The sequence below is a fragment of the Strix uralensis genome, chromosome 2, assembly GCF_047716275.1.
Source record: "Strix uralensis isolate ZFMK-TIS-50842 chromosome 2, bStrUra1, whole genome shotgun sequence".
NCBI lineage: Eukaryota > Metazoa > Chordata > Aves > Strigiformes > Strigidae > Strix > Strix uralensis.
Window position 1 is genome coordinate 50,248,201 of NC_133973.1, and position 22,457 is coordinate 50,270,657.

Genomic DNA, 22,457 nt, shown 5'->3' on the forward strand with positions numbered 1-22,457 from the left:
TGAAGACTTCTCCCACCATGGCTTGGGGCAGGTCTTGGCCATTTAGAACAGCAAAGAGAAGGATAGGGGTTGATTAGCAAACTTTCACTGATATTTTCCATGACATTCCCTTCAGAGTTCCCTGGAATATGCTATTAAAAATGAGTGTTTGCTTTTAATCTTTCACACATTCTGTATTTTTAGAACACAAATAGTTACATGGAAATTATTTTGATTAAATGCCACTTTTGCACAGAGGAATAGATCTTGATTTAAGAAAAAGGTCCTACAATTATGGACCCCTGAAGGAATTAGCTGTTTTATTTTACTGTTATTTGGAACCTTTTGAATATCAGGCTGAAAACATAATAAAAGACCGCGCTTCAGTATTTTGAGGATTTCTGAGGCTTATAAATTTTCCTTTTCATTTGTAATTGAGAGACCTCCATTTTAAAGTTAGTCAGAAGTATATTCCAAATTGCTTTTTAAATAGCTAACTAGTACTAGGGAAGGAAAAAGCAATTCAATGAATGTGTCACTGTTACAGAACTAATGTTGTATCATGCTTATAATATTAGGAAAAATTTCTTCACCAAAAGGGTTGTCAAGCATTGGAACAGGCTGCCCAGGGAACTGGTTGAGTCATCATCCCAGAGGTATTTAAAAGACAAGGAGATGTGGCACTTGGGGACATGGTTTAGTGGTGGACTTGGCAGTGCTAGGTTAACGACTGGACTCAATGATCTTAAAGTTCTTTTCCAACCTAAACAATTCTATGATTCATTAAATAGCAGACCTTCAGAATATGAGAAAATATTAGTTTCAATCATGAGTAAAAGTATTCACCTTTGCACCAAACACTAAAGATGCCCAAGCATTTAGAGGCAGTAAAAGATCTTCCAGGCTTCTGCATGACATTTAGAATTATTTTATTACTATTTTAAGATTTCAGGAAGAAAATGTAGTTTGCTTAGGCCAGTAATCCCAACTCATGAAACTGCTGCATCCCAAGTAAAATTGTTAAAGTACAATCTTGTCACTTAACTACAGTGTTTTTAAAAAAGCATTGCACTAGTGACTACTACCAACAAAAAAAGACGTGGTGATTAAATGTTTCATGTCCTTTAATAGCTAATCTGAAGTGCTAATAAGCATTCAAAACATGACAAAAATGTCAGTTGTTACAAAGCTTCTTGCTACATTGTAGAGCGATGAATAAACTTGACTTTTTTGTTTCGCTTGAGTCTGAATCAGAACATCGCAGACGCGGTAGCTTAAGTGCAAGTTACAGAGTTACTCTTTGCAAGACTTAGGGGACTTCCCAGGTGTCTCAGCTCATGCCTACCTACCAAGAAGGCTTTCTGATTTCCCTCTGCTCCACACAGTCTGCACTTTTGTACAAGGGCAGCCACCAGTTTTGGAAACCTTACACTAATTAAAACACAGTATTAAACCCTGCCTTGCCTTCTCAGATTAGCCCACCTGGAAAAGGTTTCTTTGTTGACTGTAAGAGTTTACCGCACCCTTTCTTTGGACACAGGCCTGTCTCATGTGCCAGATAATGTCACCCCCAGTGAGCACATTAATAATCCATGAATGCTGCAAGGATGCACAGGGTTACGGCAAGAGATGCCTCCCCGAGCCCGCTGCCGGCTCCGCACCAGCGCTGCCCCTGCACGGCCACAGAGCCACCACCGGCAGCCGTGGCACATCGGCTGACTGGGCTTGTGCATCAGGAGCTCAGCACCCACACCAGTAACTGTATAAGTAACTGCCAAAGCGAGAGGCAGGGAAGACCTTCTTTTAGTCCCTCTACCAAAAGTATAAAAGCATCTCTACCTGCTCTTCCCTGTGATCTGCCTTGATGTATGGTAAATGCCATCAGCATTTTTCATAATATTTTACCATTATGAAATAAACCAAGAAAAATGGTTCATAGCTTATTCAAGACACATTACATTAGTTACTTCAGTTTTCTATAATTTCTGTGTTATGCTTCCTTTCCTACCAGCCTTGATATTTTAATGTCATCAGTTCTTTTATGCAAACTCAGAGGCAGAAATGCCTTAGTCTCAAACTGTAAGATGATGTAATTTCAAATTTTCCTTGAGAAAGTCCATAAGTATCCATGATAATGTTCCTTTAAAAGCTATCACAAACACCGGTGCAAATAAAAGCAAGAGCTTACAAGAATGTCAGCATTTACTATGACTATTAATAATGAGTACACTTCAGGACCTCCGCTGACATTTTGAGCTTGTTTTAACACATGAACATACTATACAGACTCACCAAATGATCTATTAATCTTATCTGTAGAGCACTTTTAAAAATCCTTAAAGTCCTATTATGACCTGACTCATAATTGGCAACTTACTGAGCAATATGTACTGAAGCCCCTCCCGCCCCTGTAACAAATGGCATGCAGAGCCAGTCCATATCCACAGCAATGCCATATATCGGTATTTTGTCAAAGCTCTGATATTTCTCATACAGCTTCAAGGAGCTTCTGAAATAAGTTTTGGTGGTGTATTTGTTTATTGTTCATCAGCACTGATTTGTTTGGTAGTGTCTTGCTTATCATTGTAACAGCGATAAGCACTGTGCGAGATCAAAGCAGATCTATTAGAGTCTATAGCAGGCAGAAATTTTACACTGAAGGGTTTCCTATTAAATAAAACAAAAACTTGCAGTACTCTTCCTTCTCCTTCTATTCCTACATTGCCTCTCTCTTTCCATGTATGACAAACTAGGTCATACAGGGCCTACATTTTACAGGGCCTAAGACAAGAGACACCCGTCCAGTTGGCTTCCGGGATCCAGCCTCTCCCAAAATACCGTGTTATGAATTACAAACACTCTCTCCCCTCCTACATTCAGTCAGAATAATGGTGAACCAGATGGCAAATTGTGATGGCTTCTACTGCTCAGCCAGGAGCGTGTGCAATTATCATTTGGTTACCAGATCTCTCCCTCCAAATAACCTACACAATACTTCATCTTTTCTGTTGTGCCATTCAGGCTGTAACATCCTTGGTGAATGATTCTCTACTTAGGAATGAAGAAAGGTGCCTACTCAAGCCCCTCTTCATCCCTTCCTTTTGGGGAGGTGAGGGTGGTTGGTCTTCATTTTTAAGACTCTTTTATTTGCAGAAAGAACCCAACTTGTTTGGTCAAGAGACTCAGCAACAATATACTGAATAGAAACCTCATTTGTGAAATTGTAAGCCACTAATAATGACATTTTCCCTTTTCAATGTGCTACCGAATCTACACCAACATGACCACCAAAGAATTTGTCAAGGGATTGCTTGACAGCTGGGACAAAAGTTAATGGGGCTGTTAATCCTCAGTCCACCCCACAGCTTTTGGCACAAGAAAAAGATAGGAAGAAAAGCAAGATATGCATGATTTGCTTAGAAGGTGGATCCATCTCAACAGCCGATCTGGAATCCCAGCTGGGCAAAGTTCCTCAGACCTCCAGGTCTCAAATGAGGAGTGACAGGCAGCATGGCAGTCTTCAAGTCCCACTTGTGCACACTTAGATCCATATGGAAAAAATCAAAGTGCTGCAACAAGGAGACCACTCGAAAAACATACAAGGCTTCAAATAATCTGAAGGGCATTAACCAACAATGTGGGCCTAAGAAAGTACAAACAATCCCACCTCTTCACTAAAAAAAAAGGCATTTTTCCTTCCTGACAGCTTTTAAAAAGGTTGCTAACAAAGGCATAGCATGTTTAATGATTTCTTTATTTAAAATACATTCCCAAGCTTCATGTATCAAACTAAATCTTGCTCAACTTAGTCTTGCCATAAAGCTGAGGCATTTACACATGCAAAACAAACGGCAGCTTATGATGTTAAACAAGACTGAAAATGTTTTCTCTGTTAATGATTAACAAATCCTTGTATTTTCCAATATATAAAATGCCTTAATGACTTATTATTTCTAAGTTATACAGGTCCAAGGCAGCAGCTCCTACAAAACCAACATCAACAAGAAATGAATCTGTCAAAGAGCAAACAATTTCTGCCTACCAAACAGGATATATGGAGAGTAATATAATGGAGTGGTTTTAATTAGCTGGGCATATAAAGCTGTTACGAGACAAATTTCTTTCATTAAAAAAAGCAGCCAGTCAGTTAGAAATGCTTCGGTGCACTTAAAAGTAGAGATGACACAAGGCATTTAACCTTCTCCCTCCCCTGTAATGAGGAGGAGCTGGAGGACTTGCAGTGCAGTGGGTGACAAGCAGCCGCTTCACCTGCTGCTGAAATACTGGTAACTCCCCATTAAAGCAAACAATACAGAGCGTCCAGAAGGACATGGGAAAAAAATCAGCAGTATAAAGAACCATTTTCTGTAATTTTGTTCAGACACATGGGAGAAGAGCTCCTTACAAAATGAAATGTAGGATTCTTAAGGCCTTCCAGTATTGAGTAGATAAATTTTGTGTGTCAGGCAAAAGTGGTGCCTTTAGCAGCATGGTACCCACAGCAATTTGCTGTTACTTTGCATAATGCCTACCTAGTTTAAGCATCAGATACTAGAGGTTTTGGTTACTTGGTAAGCATCCCCACATTACTAAACACAAGAGTTTTCTTCATTACTCGTTGGGTTTGTTTTCCTTTTAATAACTTAAGTGAAATATTTGCTCATTATTAAAGGCAATTTCTCTTTCCCAGGGTTACATCTCATACCACATGGCTCCTGAGTCAAGTTTATTTTATACATGCAATTTCAAAAATGTTACAGATACAACTTAAAAAATGAAAAAATAATTTAACATAAAACAAAAGTGACTCAGAATATGTGTGTGTGCATAGTATGCCTTTTTTCTACTCTCTGCATGATACATTTCTATCCCAACATACTGTTCCCACTTCCTCCCTTGTTTTGGGCTAGAGGTGCACCCTGAAGGACTATGCCAGTGCCTCCTTCTCCCACAGGGGCCAGGAGACACATCAGAAACTTCGATGAAAAACCCACTGCACAGATTATTAGCAGAGGAGTTACTCTGCCCAGGCCCGCAGAGACACTCATGCACTTAAAGACAGAAATCAGATGCCTGAATTTAAGACCATAGTCATCAAAAGCCGCTCTTAATCTTTCAGGGCATGATTGCAGACAGTTTTGTCTAATCAAATTAGGATGGAGACAGACCCATCCTTGTCTCCAAATCCTGTTCTTGCCAATGCCACCCTGGGCACACCAGCCAGGATGCTCAAGGTATTTAAGAGCACAGAGAACTTTATGCTCTAAACCCTTGCTCCCAGGAGGATTAAAAGATTCTGGATAAAATGAAGAACAAAATATAGACAGTCCCGAAAGCAAAGATGGGAATCCAAGACTCCCCCTTACAGCTAAATGGGGATTCGCTGGACAGCAGTTTCTTATTTTTAACATGGTTTTGGGAATAGAGATTACAAGATATTGTATGAATGTCGAATTGTTCCCCTTCAGTTCAAAACAAGTCATTGTTCTGGGATGGGAAACTGTGGTTTCTCAAAAGACAAACATCCCTTCTTGCTTGTTTCATTAAACTGGCAAAAGAAAATTTAATTCAAATTAAGAAAACTCATATTTGAACGGATCCACTGGAGAAAAACAATTGATATTTATGTGCTGTTGCCACTTTGCACTCATTACAGGGGCTAATGTTTTGCAAGACACATCTTTTAAACCTTACTAAGCTTATTATTTACTATCTCCTGACAAGCATGACTTCATTTCAAGAGCTGGCACACATCCCATTGTGAGAATCTAATCTTTAATAACATATCCTAATTAAATATGCAGGTTTAATGCTAAAAACAAAAGATAAAATTCAAAACAAAACAAAAAACCATTCATTTGACTAAACAAAGCAATTGTGTTAGAGCACACAAAGCAAACTTAAATAAAGTCACATATGCCACAGCAAAAAGCCACTAAAGGAAGGGAGAAAAAAAAAGGGGGAAAAAAAAAACCCAAACAGACAACTCTTTATAGCTGGCCTTATCTGACCTCTCTGAGCTCCTAGCTAGTTTACTCCCCATCTGTCATATGATAATAACTTTAAAGGGCACACATTTAAGAACCCATCAAAAGTTCATTCAAGTCAATTGTTCTTATGGTGCTTCATTACGTTCTTCTAGAGGAGCTACACAGACTTATTTTTCTCAACACTGATGGCTGATTTTCACCATTAAACCATTTACAGTTTATCATTTTGTGCTGTTCCACAGTTGACAGAAAAATCCTAAAATAGTGAGCAGTAAACAAAAACAAATGACCTCTTGAGATTTAAATACCTAATCATGGCACTAAAAAGCTATTTCTCACTATTTGCTCATTTTTAAAATACTGTAATCTGGAAGCCATTTTCTTTCTAGGGAGTACAGTTATAACATTTGACTACTGAGATACTTTGAATTCAAAAACTTTGGGCTACAACTCTGTGAACTGCCATAACACTTTCAAAGATTCTATCATAAGAAAAGTAAATTAGATATATTTGTAAATTTAGAAACAATTTTATCGTTGATTGAAACTAAATCCCGACACACATCAATCTTTTCCTTCAGAGGTCTCATTTTAATTCTTTCTTGAGGTGAATTTTGATTTAGTAAGATTTATCAAAACAGTATTCTGCAAGAAAATCCTTACAGTATTTGAGAGCACTAAACAAGAGGGTACAGGCTTAAGATTTACAGTTTTAATTCTTAGGATAAATACAAGTCCTTGTAAGAGGTAGACCACACTACTGAACATCGACAAAGAGAGGAAATCTAACAAAAATGACAAGACAATATTACAATTCCTAGATGTTATTTAATTCTGCCTGTTAGTTGAATTAATTTCATACATATGCAATTGAAGACTTATGAGCATGTTCATTTTTCCTTTGGATCTAAAATGTCACCATTCTCACCACAGCCTGCAATACATTATCAACTGAAAAACAAACGTTTTCTGAAATAAGGGTAATTATTTTTATTATAAGGGACTGGGCAGCAAAGTTTTTATTCAGCTTTATCTTCAACTAGAAAACAGATTTTCAGTTAATTTTTGGTTTTTTGAAGGAACACATCATATATCAAAGTTGTATTTTCAGTTATTCTATTACACAGAGCACTCACTCCTCTGAACAGGAATTTGCACAGATCTGCAGAGGTGAAAAACATCCAGGACAGGGTATCCTGAAGACTCAAGCCCCTGTCCTACAGTCCTCAGCATTCAGATGCCCAGGCAGCCACCTACAGCACACCGCTGCACCCTGCTTCAGAAAGCAATGGTCTCAGGAAGACGGATAAACACCTATGATCCAATAACACCACCAGAGGCAGTCACTAATTGTCCAGTCTGTTCAGGTTTACTCATTCATATCTCATTAGCGTTAGTTACCTCCGATTCATAATTGAATAGGTCAGTATGGCTTACAGTGAGCTGAGGGACAATGGTTAGGATAGAAGAGAGAAACTACATGATGTCCAAACAAGTAACAGAAAAGGTTTTTATTGACCTAGACAGCACAAGCAGAAAATCAGTGAGTTCCTTGTAAGCTAACTTTGTAAACTTTTAGTAACTGAAATTACCTTTAGCCTTCCACAACAGATTTCATCTTTTATTCATCTAGAGAATGCTACATAGTACATGAGGTATGTTTTCATAGAAAGTGATTTTTTTGGTCTTGCACAAAGTGTTTTGTTTTTCCCAAGACCTTGGGTCGGTCAGCTGGTAAGACCATTTCAAATACTGAAATCTCCATCAGGGATATGGCTAGCGCTCCTTCGTTAGCTTTGTCATGACTCTTCAGCTGTCTTATTCAAGCCAAGGTAGTTGCCAGGAACAGCAAATTCTTTATTTAAAAGTTAAAAAAAAAAACCACACGAGGAAACATGCTAATATTAGGAATACAGAAGTTTCATGATTGCATATACACCATTTTACTTTCTATAGTTGCTAAGGGTAGCTTCATTGTAACTCATGCAGGCATTCAAATGCTACGGCAGTAATGTAATTTGCTAAAGCAGACATTTAAAACAATCCTTTGAAAGCTATGAAATATCCAGGTCTTTTAAAAAATGAGTTTATTTGTTCTCAGGGGATCCTGTCATATACCTAACTTTCTTATTTTTCTAATGATAAACTGTCCTCCTTCCTTCAAACATTCAGACTGACACTCACACGGAAATTTCTTATGTGCGATGATTCCACTTCCAGGCTGAACCTCTCTCTCAAATCCACATGCAGAGCATGACAAATTATTCATGCTACACTGTGCCCTTGGATTCAATTGTTAAGGCTCCAGAAATAGGATTTTGACCACAGACTGCATTAAACAGCTAAGATCCATAAGGTTTAAAACATACAATGAAGTAACGGCTAAAGTAATGAAAACTACATCTTATTTTGAAGTCCAGTACCCAACAGTGAAATTACTGATCACAGGTATTTTCAAGAGGACTTGTGGGGCACAACACTCAAGACTATGCTAAAAAACAGATAGAGAAATTTAAACAATAAGCCTCCACACGCTAGGTTAAAATAACATATAGTTAGTTTTATTTATAAGTATCTGAAGACCACAATATTTGAAAAGAGCAATAAACACCTTTCCGAAAAGCAGTAATGACCACTTCATCACCTTTCACTTACAGAAAGTTTTCAAAACAAGTAGAAGCAGACTACAAAACCACACTAACAAATTTGTAATTTTTTTCGTATTATCTCTAATAAAACAAAGTCTACCAAAAAGACCCGTGCTTAACCTCTTAAGAGAAATGGAAACAAAGGCACATGGTTCTATCCATAACAACAAAGTAACAATAAACAAGCCAGCCAGTAGTCAACCAATGGTGAACACTCAATAAAGCACTTTTTGGATATTTCACCCCATACTTCAGTCACACTTCAATCAGACTAATCAAGAAGAAAATTGTTATTTGTTTGGTGTACACAAAGCAGGACAAGTGTAGATTCACAATAGTTGACTGTATACAACATAAGGTGTTTTTTCAGAGAGCAGCTTCTACTTTGCATTCAACAGGTCCCTCCACCAGTATTTCTTGAAAATCTGAAGCAAAACAAGGACAAGAATGGCACTGTACCTTGCAAATAGAAGTATCAACTGTGTGAAAGCAACCAATAAAACTACAAAGCAAGTAAAGAAAGTAAGGCAGGCACATGTCAGTAATGGATATCAATGAGGGGAATCCAGTTACAAAGATTTTAATTATTAACATGGAATTTAATCAGGATGCTAGTTAACTCTTCCACTATTATGAAGAATGCGCCAGTGAGCCTTCAGCAACTAGTCCTGGTCAAGATTTCAGGTTGACATCTCACTAAAAACACTAAGGTCTCTTGTCATTCCCATAAAGGGTTTCAGTGTTGACTCAGAGGGAAGAATGCCATCTAGTGAATTACTCAGACAACACTGGCATGTCCCACCTATATCTACCTGGCCTCATTATGCAGAGGAAGGTTTTCTTCACCTTCTTATTGATGTGAAGATTATCAGGAGAGAAAGGAAAGAGAGAAGGAGGGGAGGCAAGGGAAGAAGAATCTATTTTAAAATAGGTCATTTATAGCTGTAGCTATTGGCAACTGGTGGATCTGGCCAAACTAAAAATAAATTCTACACTTTAACAAAAACAGTAATATTACAAACTTCTGTATGGCCGACAATCATCCTCTGTGGGACAGAAGAGCCCTTAGAGGTGACCCAGCCAGCAGCTCAGCAGTATCCATGGGTATGTTCATCCTTCCAAATACAAGAGGGCCAAGGAGGAGGCCCCAGCATTACCCACACTCAAGCACACCCCTATCTCCCACCCCAACATTCCTCCAGACCATTCTGGCCAGTTTGCACAGGAAGATTTCATTCCATCAGTGGTACTAGACCAAGTGACACAGGCATAGTCCCATCAGCGGTATCAGAAGTTATGTGAAAATGGCTTATATGCTTGCTCAGCTCAGCTGGACATGCATTGGTCACCCACAATGGACACCAGTAAAATCCTACCAGAGGAGTATCCACAGCATCCACAATCAAAAATTCAGCATTACCAAACAAAGACCCTGTTACACTTAAATCAATGGATGTTTGATGCTGATGTGAGTCTTAAACCATTTATTTTAAAAAGCTACTTGAACCTTTAAATTAAAGGCTCAATTAATTCTCATCAACTTTTTGCCCTCTTCTTCACACAACAGAAAAGGTATAATACAAAAGTACAGCACTTTGCATCCCACTATATTAAAATAATACACTTCAGCTGAATATAGTTTAATTACCGCTTACTCTGGTACACTCATATATTAATTAACACTTTACTTGGAAATTCCCACCATATGGTACTGTAGCAGATGTTAATCATGTAAGGCCAAACACTTTGAAATTACTGTTCTAGGCACTTCATCTGAGGTACCAAGTGCCCTAAATTTCTACCTTAAAGGATAAACTGGAAATGCCAAGCACCCTACAAGATCACACTCACAGCTATTTTCTCAAAGATAACATTATTTGGCAGATACGCAGAATGAAAAGGGCTAGACTTTCAAGCCTCCGGTGCTTTAAAATGACTTGTTATACTGAATTCCCTTTGCATAAGAGAAATGCCTGCACTGGAAACCTCAAGGAAAAAAAATTGTTTCATTTACCAGACATCTGCTCACCCCCATATACAGTGAGGGCGAAACATGTGTACGAGTGAATGCTCATGTAGCATTCCAGATCTTGGGTGCACCAGACCAATGGACCTGTGTCTTCCAGTCCTTCACCCTTCAACTGCAGGAAAGGAGTATTATGAGGAGCAGCAGATGCTTGCTCTTGGACAGTCAACTATTTTAAATTTAAGAGCAGATGTCCTGCTAGGTCCAACTGTCCTACAAGAAGAAATTAAACTCCCTGCACAATGCTGCAAGTAGGTTCATGTGGCAGTTGCTTTCCTCTGCATTTTCACTATAACATGGGCCTAATATTGGGCCCCCGAAATTTGTCTTCCTGAAAAATACAACTCATCTCCATCTTCCTACTTCACCTTTTCAGAAAATGGGGCATATCTAGTTTCACTACACGGCCCTTGCATGATTGGATTTTTTTAGTAAGGTATTTGGGAATCCTTATCCTACAGCAATTGTCTTGATAACTATCCAGCTTGTAAACTGAACCTTTAAATGTTTCATTAAGTAAATTATTTAAGCAGTAAGCGTGACAATAGCACAGTTTTGTTTTATTTGGATCTAGAAATCTAAAGCTAAGTTATCATGCTAAAGGTAAATGCTTGCTACAGGTGGTCATTCATACAGTTATCCTATGATTTAGTGAGGAACTGGTAACTTCTTGAAAAACAGAAAACAAAACCCAGCATCTACATAACAAGGAAGCCTGAGGAATGAGCCTTCTCTTTCTCCTGGTTGCATACCTTTGAATGCAAGCCTACACACAAAGAATATTCTCAGCTTTTCCCTATTCCTCTGGAAACTGGAAAGAAATATTACTATCTGACTCTGAGAAATACAGTACGATCAAATGCTACAGTAACTTTACTGATATTAAACGGTTACCTACACTTCTGAGGATCAGATAGAAAGGCTAGACCATTTACCAATTTGGGTTTTAGAAGATAAAACTGCCTGTTTTATTATTGGCGAAGCGCTAAAAGACAACTACTTGCAAAGATTCTAAAAATACATCTGTATATATATTTCAAAACTCTCATCTGAAAAGTGATCTGGTTTATATCACTGTCTTGCAAAATTCTTGACACCCATTAACCAGAAAACAGTTGTAAATTTCTTGATTTCATACTGCAGTGTGCAAATAAATCTGAATAAGATCAGAATATAGAGCTTCGCTGAACTGTTGCAAAAAAACACTTGAGAAAACATATTGTGAGGACATATTTAAACTAACAGATGTTTCAGAAACAGAACAATATGTTCAAACAAAATAAAGGTGTAAACGGGCAGTGTTAAAAGAGCTTCACAACTAGCACATTAATTTTGGTAGCAAGTGAGATCAGCTCATCTAGGAAAGCTCCCTCCCAAAAAGATCACTAATTTAGAAATGAATTCTCATATAATGCTCAAAATTTGGCTGCGTGAATTATTTGCAGAGTGACTGCTTATGTAACATTGCATTTGCTATGGCAACACCAGGGCTGTTAGGCTTTGTCACATCCCCGTTTCAACTGCAGTTTCATTTTCTGCTGATAAACAATGGCAGGAGAGGTTTGCTAATCCCAAACCAAGATGCCCTAAAACACATCACCGTGACTGATGTGGTGGCCATTGATACTGCTAAAACTCCTGATGTCAGAAGGGCAAGCAAAAAGTGAGAGATCCACAGGAAAAATAAACAAGCTAATGAGAGAGATCTTCCAAGAACTGCTTTCACTACAGTTTTAAAGTCAGAGTCCTTAAAACTAAAGTTTGGAATAGCACGGTTTGACTCTTGACTATCCATCTTTGAGCAAACTACCCTCTCCAGAAAGACCCCCAACTTGTCCTACTGAAATTCTTAGTTACTTCATTTGTAAGAATGTAATATCTATTAATTTAAAAGTTTGGGAGTTCATTGAAATTAAGCTCCAACTATGGCACTATTTCATATTTTTCTACAGCTTTGCCACAGCTTTTCTTGATAGACTTTACAGTAAAGTCATAACTCCTTTTAATAGCATCACTTCAAAGCTAAATGGAGTACTACATGTACCCTCCGATACTGCAAAATTTCAGTTTGCTTTTCTTGTGAGAAGAAAGAAGTTTTAATGCTAATTGTAAAACACCTGATCTATTCCACATATGGCACTTAGCAATGACTATTCAAGTTGATGACTATTCTGCAGCTCATCAGTCATCTACACAAACTTCACAAGGAACTAGTTTCAGAATCCAAGCATTTTTCACACTCTTAAATATACAGCTTTTGTTTCCCTGAGACAACTCAGCCTTTTCCATATTATTTCTAATAGTCACATTTGTTAAGGGCCCTACCAAAAGCAATATGAAGGGAAGTAGCGTAAGAAAGCAACTTTAACTCAATAAGCCATTGAAAAAAACCAAAAAGACTGACAAAAATGAAAGCCCGAAATGAGGCACATATGTGCAAGCACGCCTCCTCTCTACCATGAAGTAGATGCTCACAGGCCTTTGCAGCACTACAGTCCAGCCTACACTCCAGAAAAAGCTCTCTCCTAAACCCTGTCCATAACATAGTCTTCTTCAGAGAAAGCTAATGCAACAAATGAGGTAGGTCTGATAGTGACCTTGAATACAGGAGTCATCCTTACTGTTTCTAAGACCTAAATCCATCTGCTAGATCCTAGTGCTGGGAGAAGGTTTGTGCCTTCACTGATGAACTTCCCTGCTGCTACCTAATGGTTCAGGAACTGCAGCAGGACCTGGGTGTTGCCACAGAAGTCCTAGGGTTCTGCACATGCAGGAAAAGGAGCAAAAGAATCCCCATGGCAACATTTTTTTAAAATCATTATTAAGCATTAGAGTGTTTCATTTCAGACCATTCCCACAAACTCTTGAGTTTTCTTGAAGAATGACACATAATTCCTGTTACAGAAAGTGAAGCACATTTGTCAGCATCCCGTGACGACTCCATGCAAAGACACACTCTACTGAAAATGGACATGAACTTCTGTACGTGAGGAGCAGACAGAAACTCGTTCTTAAATCCACGTAATATTCATTCATCCAAATGGGGAACTTCTGCACTCTGCTTTCACTTTGCTAGCACGTTCATGTTTCTCCTTCTCTTCCCCCAGTCCTTCGAAATAGTTACGTCCTTCTAAACGCTGGTAGAGTAGACTTTATAGAGGCAAAAAGCCCCCATCCCTTAGCATTGGAATCCTTTAGAGCAAGTCCATGCCTCAGACATCAGCTTCTTGAATATGACTACCATTACAACAGTTTAAGCTGTATGAGCTTAGCATAAGCTCTATGAGTTGTCATTCAGCAAGCAAAAAATAAATATTTAAGCTTTGTTAGATAAACTAATACCGCTTTTTCCAGGTGGGTTGTCTTTTTTAACAGATTTTGCCATTGAGACACTGGTACTGAATTAAAACTAGAATATTGTTAAAAGCAGCAAGTCCCTCTCAAAGTACAGCCATTATAAATAACCTCAGACAAAAGAAGTTAAATTAAAAGACTCTGTTAAAAACATCCTGACGTTTGGAAAGTAATTGCATGTCTGTGAGTTTTCTCAGCACCTCAGAAATCAAAAACACATCTGACACGTTCCCTTCCTGAGTCAGTGAAAGCCATGACGTTCGACGGCACTCGCCTATGCAACATGTCAACGTCTTGTAACGCAGCAGTGGAATCCACACATGTCTTCCAAAGGGGAGGCAGAGGAGGTGATTGACACAGTTTCAGCTCACTGATCCATGCAGGGCCTTTAAAATGAGTACTAAATATATGAAAAGCAAAATAATACACAGTTTGAATCAATTTAAATATTCATTTTATCCTCCACATACAATATGCCATCCTGTGGGAGAGATGAGCTAATTGATCTGCTCTTTTTCTAGTTCTATGACAGTTAATCTTCTGTCAGTGGGTTCATTTGAAACCATACAAAAACTCATATGCTGACACAGGCTTCGCTCCTTTTGTCCTTTTCATTTGCAAAGTTTTAACTGGTACTTTGGTCCACAACTTCTCATCGGACACATTTTCATAGGTCGAAATTTAGGTAGTCGCTTATTTGCATAACCGATTCCAGGTACAATTCTGTATCTCAGCAGCATTAGAGTCCATAGGCAATTAAAGGATCCATAAGCCAACCACGTATATCAAGGAATTAAAAAATGAGAAGACATTGGAGAGACTGTATTTATTCCGTGAAGACCGACGGTCTTGAGCCTGCTCCCTATCCAGCCATCCATACCAGAGCTCAGCACGTTTATCTAACACTTTTGAGCAGGAATACTTTCCCCGTCTTCATTTTTCACATCCTTTAATACTAGGGCAGTGATAAAGCACCGGGCCTGAACAAAATGCCACTGAGGTAATAGCTCTTTTGCCTAAATAAAGAATTCCAGCCGGGGCCTTTTATTGCAAATGTTCAGGTCATACCAGCAAGACCATCACAAAAACACTGAGAGCAATAAAATCTGAAGTGTTTCATTTCCCCTTACTTTCAGATAACTGTAAACAATGTTAAACAGTAGGATTTTCCTTTTTCAGGAAAGATTTTGCTTTGAACATTGAAATCTATTTTGAAGAATGCTCTTTACAGAGCTGCTCTGAGCAGGCATATTACATAGCAGGGCACTTACTTCAAGGAGGAGGTTAAAACCGAGTTCAATGTTTATAATTCTGTAAAATAACCCCAGGAAGTCAGCAAAATATTGTCGCATCTTGAAGTTTAATGTAATTTATGCACACCAGACTTTGCTGCTAATGCAAAGACGACAAATGCACTCGCCCCAAAGTTCTCCTGACAAAGATACGTTCATGTTTTACTCATCGAACTGTCTTCGATATCTCTTAAAGCACAAATAAGCTATTTTTGAGAATTTCAGAAATGTAATTAGTTGGAGACAATATGTTTAAAGCAGCAGAATAACATTTTTTCAGCCAGATTTCAGTGACAATGTTTGCAACACTACAATGATAAGTGAGGAAAACGAAGTTGTTGCAGCCAAGACCGCTTGCCCTTATCTACTACCGTCCCTCCTCCGAACTCGACAAGGTGTGATCCATCAGACAGGATCAGACCTGCCCATGTCTGCTGGTCACACTCATTTCCAGGTTCAACTTCTGAAACCACAGGGACTAACTAGGTGGTTTTCCTCAAACACTGCTAGTCAAAGGCAGGTGCTTTTATCTCTTTGCACCTCACTCTAAATGAAGCTTCATCTGCAACTCAGAATACAAAATGAAGAAACAAAAGCTTGAAGCAACATATATGTGTTTGCTCAGTAAAAATTAAAGTACTCCAGAGAAACAATCAAGCAGTTGCACCAAAATAAACAGGTTACACACTAAAAAGCAAGCTTCATAATCCAAAAAGTAGGCACAATTGCAGTAACTGCTTTTTTTGTAAAGTTCACATAATTAGTTTTAAAAACAGATCTACAGCTCTGTGCGTTAGTCACAGGTTTCTAACCTTTATCCAGCCTCACAATTTTTAATGTTATCATTTAGTCAGCCTGTTGTTTTTAAATAACTGACTTTATATTGATGCAATACAAAAGTAGAGTATGCAACGTACTTCACCTGTCATTTATGAAAAGCATTTGATGTATTACATTTTTGAAGTGTTTTAAAAATGCACTGTCTGCAATTTTTTTTTTTCTGCATTCCCAAAATATGGGAGAGCTATCGCAGATACTGATTTGAAAAAAAAACTCCTACACAATTTTTTTTTTCAGAAGTAAAAATGTTAAAATCTAAATAGCTGTAATAAAACATTTTGAAGCTGAAAAGGGTTTGCTTTTAATACTGATCATCTGTAGCTCCTTCAAGTTTTTTATTAATATTTACTAATTTCTTAGGATATGAAGTATCACATTATTCTTTTTTTATTATTATTCTTCTATGGCTTGAGAATGCTTCAGAAACAGCAAAACTATGTATGTTACTGAATATAATTATAACTCGACAGCTATAAATGCCAGGATTGAATAACTGAAAACATATGCTATATGCCTGAAATTTTAAGGATGATGAAACTGTCACATTAGTAGCACGCAGCATGTTATAAAGAACTCCCACAATGTAGCAGTTGTTCAAAAGTTGTACCCATCCGGTCATTCCATCTTTATAAAAAGATATATAATACTAGATGGTGATTTATTCAAAACACAGCTGCAGCCTAACTTAAAGGTAACAACAGAAAAAAACCCACACCACAAAAAGACCTTTTTAAATTGCAGTGTTAAAGCCATGTCGGTGCACACAGAATAACAGAAAAGCATCTCCAGAAAGTCCAAATTTTATTCTCATTAGACTTTATTTTGGGGAGGACAGGTGAGGAGCGGGAGGAGGAGGAGGAGGGCAGCAGTACAAACACACGTCAGCCCGGCGGACTCTTCCAGGCTGATGTAAATCACGGATGTTTAAATGCCGCCCCTGGGGACGGGGATCGCGACCCCCCCCCATGTGTGTGTGCCCTCGGCCCAGCCGGAGGGGCGGGGGGACAGCCCCGGAGCTCCCGCGGGCGCGTACCGACCCCCCGACCCCGCCGCCTGCGGAGACCCCCCGGTCCCCCCCCCCGCGGGGCGCGGCTGCATCCCTGCCCCCCCGCGCGGGCGAGCGCCCCACGTTAGGTTAAACTTTTATTTCGCGAGTCATTTTGCACCGCATCTGCCGGGAGCAGCCGGCCGTGCTCCTCTCATCCCCGCGCTGCTGGGGCCGGGGCCGGGGCGGGGTGGGGGGGGGCAGCCACACCGCGGTCGCCACCCGGGAGCATCCCGGTTTCCCCGGGCACAGCCCCCCCCCGGCTTCATGGGCCGCCGGGGGTCCCCAGCCGCCCTCCCTCTGCGCCCGGGGGCGGAGGGGGGAGCGCGGCCCCACACCCCGGGGCAGCCCGGGGCCCCCACGCTGCTCCCTCGCCCCAGCGGCGCGGCCCCGACGGCCCCCTCCTCCCTTCCCGCCCCCCAGCCGAAAGGCCGGGGGAGCCGGCGCGGGGGAAGCCGCGGAGCTCTCCGCACCTGCGGGGACTTGGGGGGGTGGGGGGGGGGATGGAAGAGGGTCACCGCGTAGCCCCGGCGCCGCTCCTCACCTTTCATCCAGTCGACGACTTGGCTCGGCGACCACTTACTGACGGGCTCCATGATGAGGGCCATGGGGGGCTCAGGGGCGCGGGCGGCCGCCGCTCTCCGGGCGAGGGGCGAGGCTGTGCGGAGCGGCGGGACCGCGCTGCCCGCAGCCCGATCGGCGGCGGCGGGGGGAGGAGGAGGAGGAGGAGGAGGAGGAGAGAGCCGCTAAATCCCCGCTTAGCCTCCGCTCCGCTCGCTCGCTCGCCGCCTCTGTGCCTCTCTGGGGATTTCAGTTCATGTTGCCGGCTCGGCGAGGAGGGGGAGGAGGGGGAGGAAGGGGGAGGAGGCGGCGGCACGCTCCGACGTTTCCCGCCCCCGCGGACTCGCGGGCAGCGGCGGCTGCCGGCCCCGCCGAGAGGTCGGTCCCCGGGTGGCGGAGGGGGAGCGGCGAGCGGGGAGGGGGGGCTGGCTCGGCTCTGCCCGGCTCTGCCCGCCGGCTCCTGTGGTTCTCCGCGGCGGCGGCCGCCGCGCCGGTGTCTTTTTCTCCTGGCGGAAATGACGAGGCGGCTCCTGCCACCCGAAAATATCTCCAAGTGAAATGGGAAGCGGCACCCGAGGGCCGCCCGGGGCGGGGGAGCGGGGGGGGGTGGGCCGGGATGACTCGCAAGGTGCCGCCGGCGGGCGGGGGGGGCCGGGCCGGGCCTGAGGCGGCGGCGGCGGCAGCGGCGGGCACCTGCTCCCGCCGAGCCGGGGGGCAGTGGGGGGGGGCTGCGGGGGAGCGCAGCCAGCGGCACAGAGCTGGCGCTTGGGGTTTGGGTTTGTTGGGGGTTTTCTCCCTCGAAAAAAGCATCGCTGCGTGGGCGGGAAAGGTTTGGGGTTTTTTTAATTTTTTTTTTTTTTTTTTTTTTAGTGAAGCCCGACTGCAGAACGGCTGCGAGGGACGGTGTCGCCGAACGCCTCGAGGGAGCCGTGCTGGCGGGCAGCGGAGGTGGGGAGGTGGCAGCCGCCTTTGGCCGGGGTCTGCTGGCGGCCCGGAGAGGAGGGGAGCTGCATCTCCTTATTTCGCCTGCCTCACCCCGAGGGTGCAGTAATGGGGCAAGCTGGAGTGAGGTCAATCAGCAGAATTGGGGTAGGTAGGATTCAGGCGAGCTCTGCAGGGAGAGGGCACCGCAGGGGGCTCCTCTGCCCGCGCTGTCCCTTGAGTGCACCGCCAAGGTATGGTAGCTGCAGGTGTGAAAACCCAGTGTCCCTGCGGCGGGCCGGCGTTGCTGGAGCTGTTCCTGCTTCCCTCGTTGCGTCCCCCCAGGGTGGATCGTCCTGGAGGCTACCCCGAGGGGGCAATTCCTGTGCCACAGTGTCTGTAGGAGTCCCTCCCAAGCGCAGAGCGATTCCTCCTAGGATGGCCGTGGGTGCTTTTCAGGCACCCTTCGTAGGAGCCTCTGCTCTGAGGAGGTGTTGACCCCCCGCCCCGGAGCTGCAGGCGGAGGATAAATACCGCTAAAGGGTGTTTTCCTGCTGGTGAGTTGGCCAGTGCACAGCTTTGCCTGCATTTGCATTCGCCTTGCTTCTCCTGCCAAGGCTGAGGCGACGGCCATCGAGATGTTCCCTCTGACAGTGTCGGCTGCTGAACGCCAGCTGCTGACACTGACATTTAATATCTACGCGAGGAAAAAAGAGGATTCCCTCAGCCCTGAAGTGGCTACAGCAAAGGAATCCCTTTGCATGGCATGGGCAGCGACAGAAGCTTTCCCAGTGTGGTACATGGGGCTGAAGTACCAGCGATGAGGGCCAGTAAAGCACTCATAGGGGTTGGTAACACCTCTCCTTGGAGACCGAGGAAGAGTCTCCCTAGCAGTATTCGTTAAACTTGACCCTCACTTTCAAGGTTGTAATTCTTGAGAAGAAATTTCTTTTCACTGAAAACTGGGGCTTACACACTGTAACTTTCCTCGAATTTGGCTCTAGACATGTGTCTCCTGTGTCACATTCCTGCCAGCACACTGATGAGGCAGTCTGCTTCTAAAGAGGTTGCGTTACCCAAAGCCACTGAAACAGTAAACCTCACTTGCAAATAAAGGCTGACTTTTTCCCTTGTGAAAGGTTTGAAAGGTATGCAGGATCCTTACATACTGGGTTATTGTTGTTGAAAGAGCGTGTCATAATTTTAATTAGAAACCAGTAGTTTGAAAGGTTTAGAAGTAAATACCCAAGATCAGACTGAAACCTGGCATATAATTTATAACACCATTGTGTAATTCTCATTGTGCTGAAAAGTTCTTCATGGGTGAGGAGAGGGGAAGTAAGTTCTCAGTACATATGTATGAAGTCCTATAGTTCATAATTATAGCATGCACTGGGATCTCTATAGCTCACCAGGTTAATTTGTAGCTAAAGCGAGTTTTTCAGTAAAGCATCTGTGACCCAGTACTGTCCCAGTGGTCAGTATCTATTACTTTTAAAGCCCCTTTATAGTGATTTAGCAAGTTGTGGAATGGTAAAAGGGAGCTTACTCCCCTGCTTCGGTAAACAGATGATGTGTTGAGCATGAGATCTAATTACCTTTATTGTTCTTCTCATAGAGCATAGCCATCTCATAAATACTGTGGTAAATCACGCTGTTTTACTCGATTCTTGTTTCAGTTTTACTGAAGAGCACTCACTTGACTATGGTGGGGAGGATTTGGCTCATTATGAGTGATGATAAAATTATCCAGCCATGGTATTTAACTTGATGACCCATTACAGCATTGAATTCTATAGTCAGGACATGTGCTACATAAAAGTATTTTTTTTTAATTTGCTCTAAATTTATTGCTGCCTGATTTTATTATTGTTCTCTCTTTCTAGGGTAAGAAGGCAAAAGGAGAGCTGAATGACTTTTCATGCTGACCTTCTTAAACTGAAGTGTCTCAGCCAAAATACCTTTACCAAAGTCTTTTGACTGTTTTCGTCTTTCAGTTTAGTGGCCCTCATCTTGCCGTCACACCTTCATGAGTCAGGCCTTTTATGTGAAGCTTGTGGGACAGGCTTCTGCAGAGATGCTGAACTGCAGAATTATGTCCTAACTCATCTTTTATAATTACTCTGGTCCATATAGTGCACTAGAAATTACTGTGTTTAAAAAAATACATCTATACATGTCCTTGTTAGGTAAGTCTCAATTTATTAGGTAGTAAATGTAAAAGTAAGTACACAATAAAATTCAATATTGAAAGAAAAATAAAAAGAATGGGAATGCGTTTACAACTGAAGTACAAGCCTGAACCCAGCAGTATAGACTATATATCTGTTTAAATATCCATTCTCTGAACATCCATGGACATAGACGGACAGCCCCAGCAGATAAGTCTGGGCACGCACACCTCCTGGATCAGCACCTCAACCTGTAAGCTCACAAAAGATGTTGCCTCTCTGTCATGGTACATTGTCAAAAAACAAGCCTCCCTAGAGTTTGACTGACAATCGTAGCTGCTACAGCAATATAAATTGTAAATGATACCAGAAAATAGTTCAAGTATGTCTAATAATATGGGTTTTGTGCCTGTTTAATCAATAGGATGACAGTAGAAGTAGAGCACTGCTCAGCCTGGATAATGGGCAGGATTAGATCCAAGTTCTAACACTAGTACATTGAGTGGGCATTTGTTTTATGTGTATGAAGCCAGACTCTACAGTGAGTACCAGTGATGGGTACAAGCATAACTGTGAGTTCCCCAGAAACTTCATGGACTTTCTGCTAGGGTCTCTAGAAAACATACAAGATGCTCAGCAATGACAAGTTGAAATCTTGCCCTGAAGTTAGGGAAAGGAATTAAGTTCTCAAAAGATGTCGTTTCTGGTGCTGGATATTAAAGCAGATTCTTCAAGAGGAAGGAAGATGAAAACAAGTTGAGGTAAACTTACAGTAACTAACACTGAGGTCTAACAAACCCAGCTGGATTAAAAAACCCCAACAAACAAAGTGAAAAAGCTAATACTTTCTTCAAGTTGAGAAAGCTTGCTTGTGTTTTGGTAAGTAAGAAATTCCTGATTTTTACAAGGGACGCTTTATTTGATAAGAATCAAGCTCTTCCATTGGTATTAGCTCATGCTACAAATATCTGCTTTGGATGCTGTATCCACATTACTGGAGAGTATTTTATTCCACAGCTTGGGACAATGTGTAAAGCAGATTGCTACTCTTCTGGAGTAAAGACACTGGGTTCGTTCCTTGCTTGGTAGGGCTGCCATCTGTCCTCTGCTCCCCGGAGTCTTTTTGCCTTCAGAGTGGTGTCTGAGCTGATGCCTCGTCAATGCAAGGATTGCTGTCCCTTCCAGGGCAGGCGTCTTCCAAGGGGAAGTGGGAATGATGGGGAGTGAGAGGGGAAATAATGAATAGCCTTGATGCCAGGGGACCATGGGCAAGTAAAGAAGGAGGAGGAAGGTGCATGGCAGAGCAGATGTGCAGTGAGGTGATAAGCCTCTGAGGAGAGTAGAGGCAGGGCAGATCAGGAAAGTTTAGAGGAGCAAAGGGTCAAGGGTGGAGTTGGAGACCTAAGCTAATTCAGAGGGACACACCATGCTGAGCAGTTGTCCCTGGCACTGGAGCAGTGGGGAGGTGTGAAGGCCCTGGGGTGGGAAGGAGGTCCATCCTGGCCAAGAAGAGCAAGCAGCTTTCCCGCCTGTGCTTCAGGGGTCTGCATGGCCCCCCCACCCCACCAGCAGATGCCTGTTGCTTACTCCACGACCACGGGCAGCCTCTACCCGTAGGACAAAGAGGCCA

The 22,457-nt window shown here is 42.1% G+C and overlaps 1 protein-coding gene across 6 annotated transcripts in view; it reads right to left on the reverse strand.

Annotated features, from left to right (window-relative positions):
• Window positions 1-17,967, reverse strand: part of CNKSR2 (connector enhancer of kinase suppressor of Ras 2) — a 218,535-nt gene extending 200,568 nt beyond the window's left edge. For 3 of the 6 annotated variants that reach the window (XM_074858655.1, XM_074858653.1, XM_074858651.1), the window contains exon 1: window positions 17,719-17,966. In XM_074858655.1, the coding sequence (XP_074714756.1) occupies window positions 17,719-17,782 (64 nt within the window). In that variant the 5' untranslated portion in view covers window positions 17,783-17,966. Of the gene's footprint in view, window positions 1-17,718 lie in introns of all 6 variants that reach the window. The other 3 variants (XM_074858654.1, XM_074858652.1, XM_074858656.1) reach the window with 2 other exon arrangements.
• Between the last annotated feature and the right edge of the window lie 4,490 nt (window positions 17,968-22,457).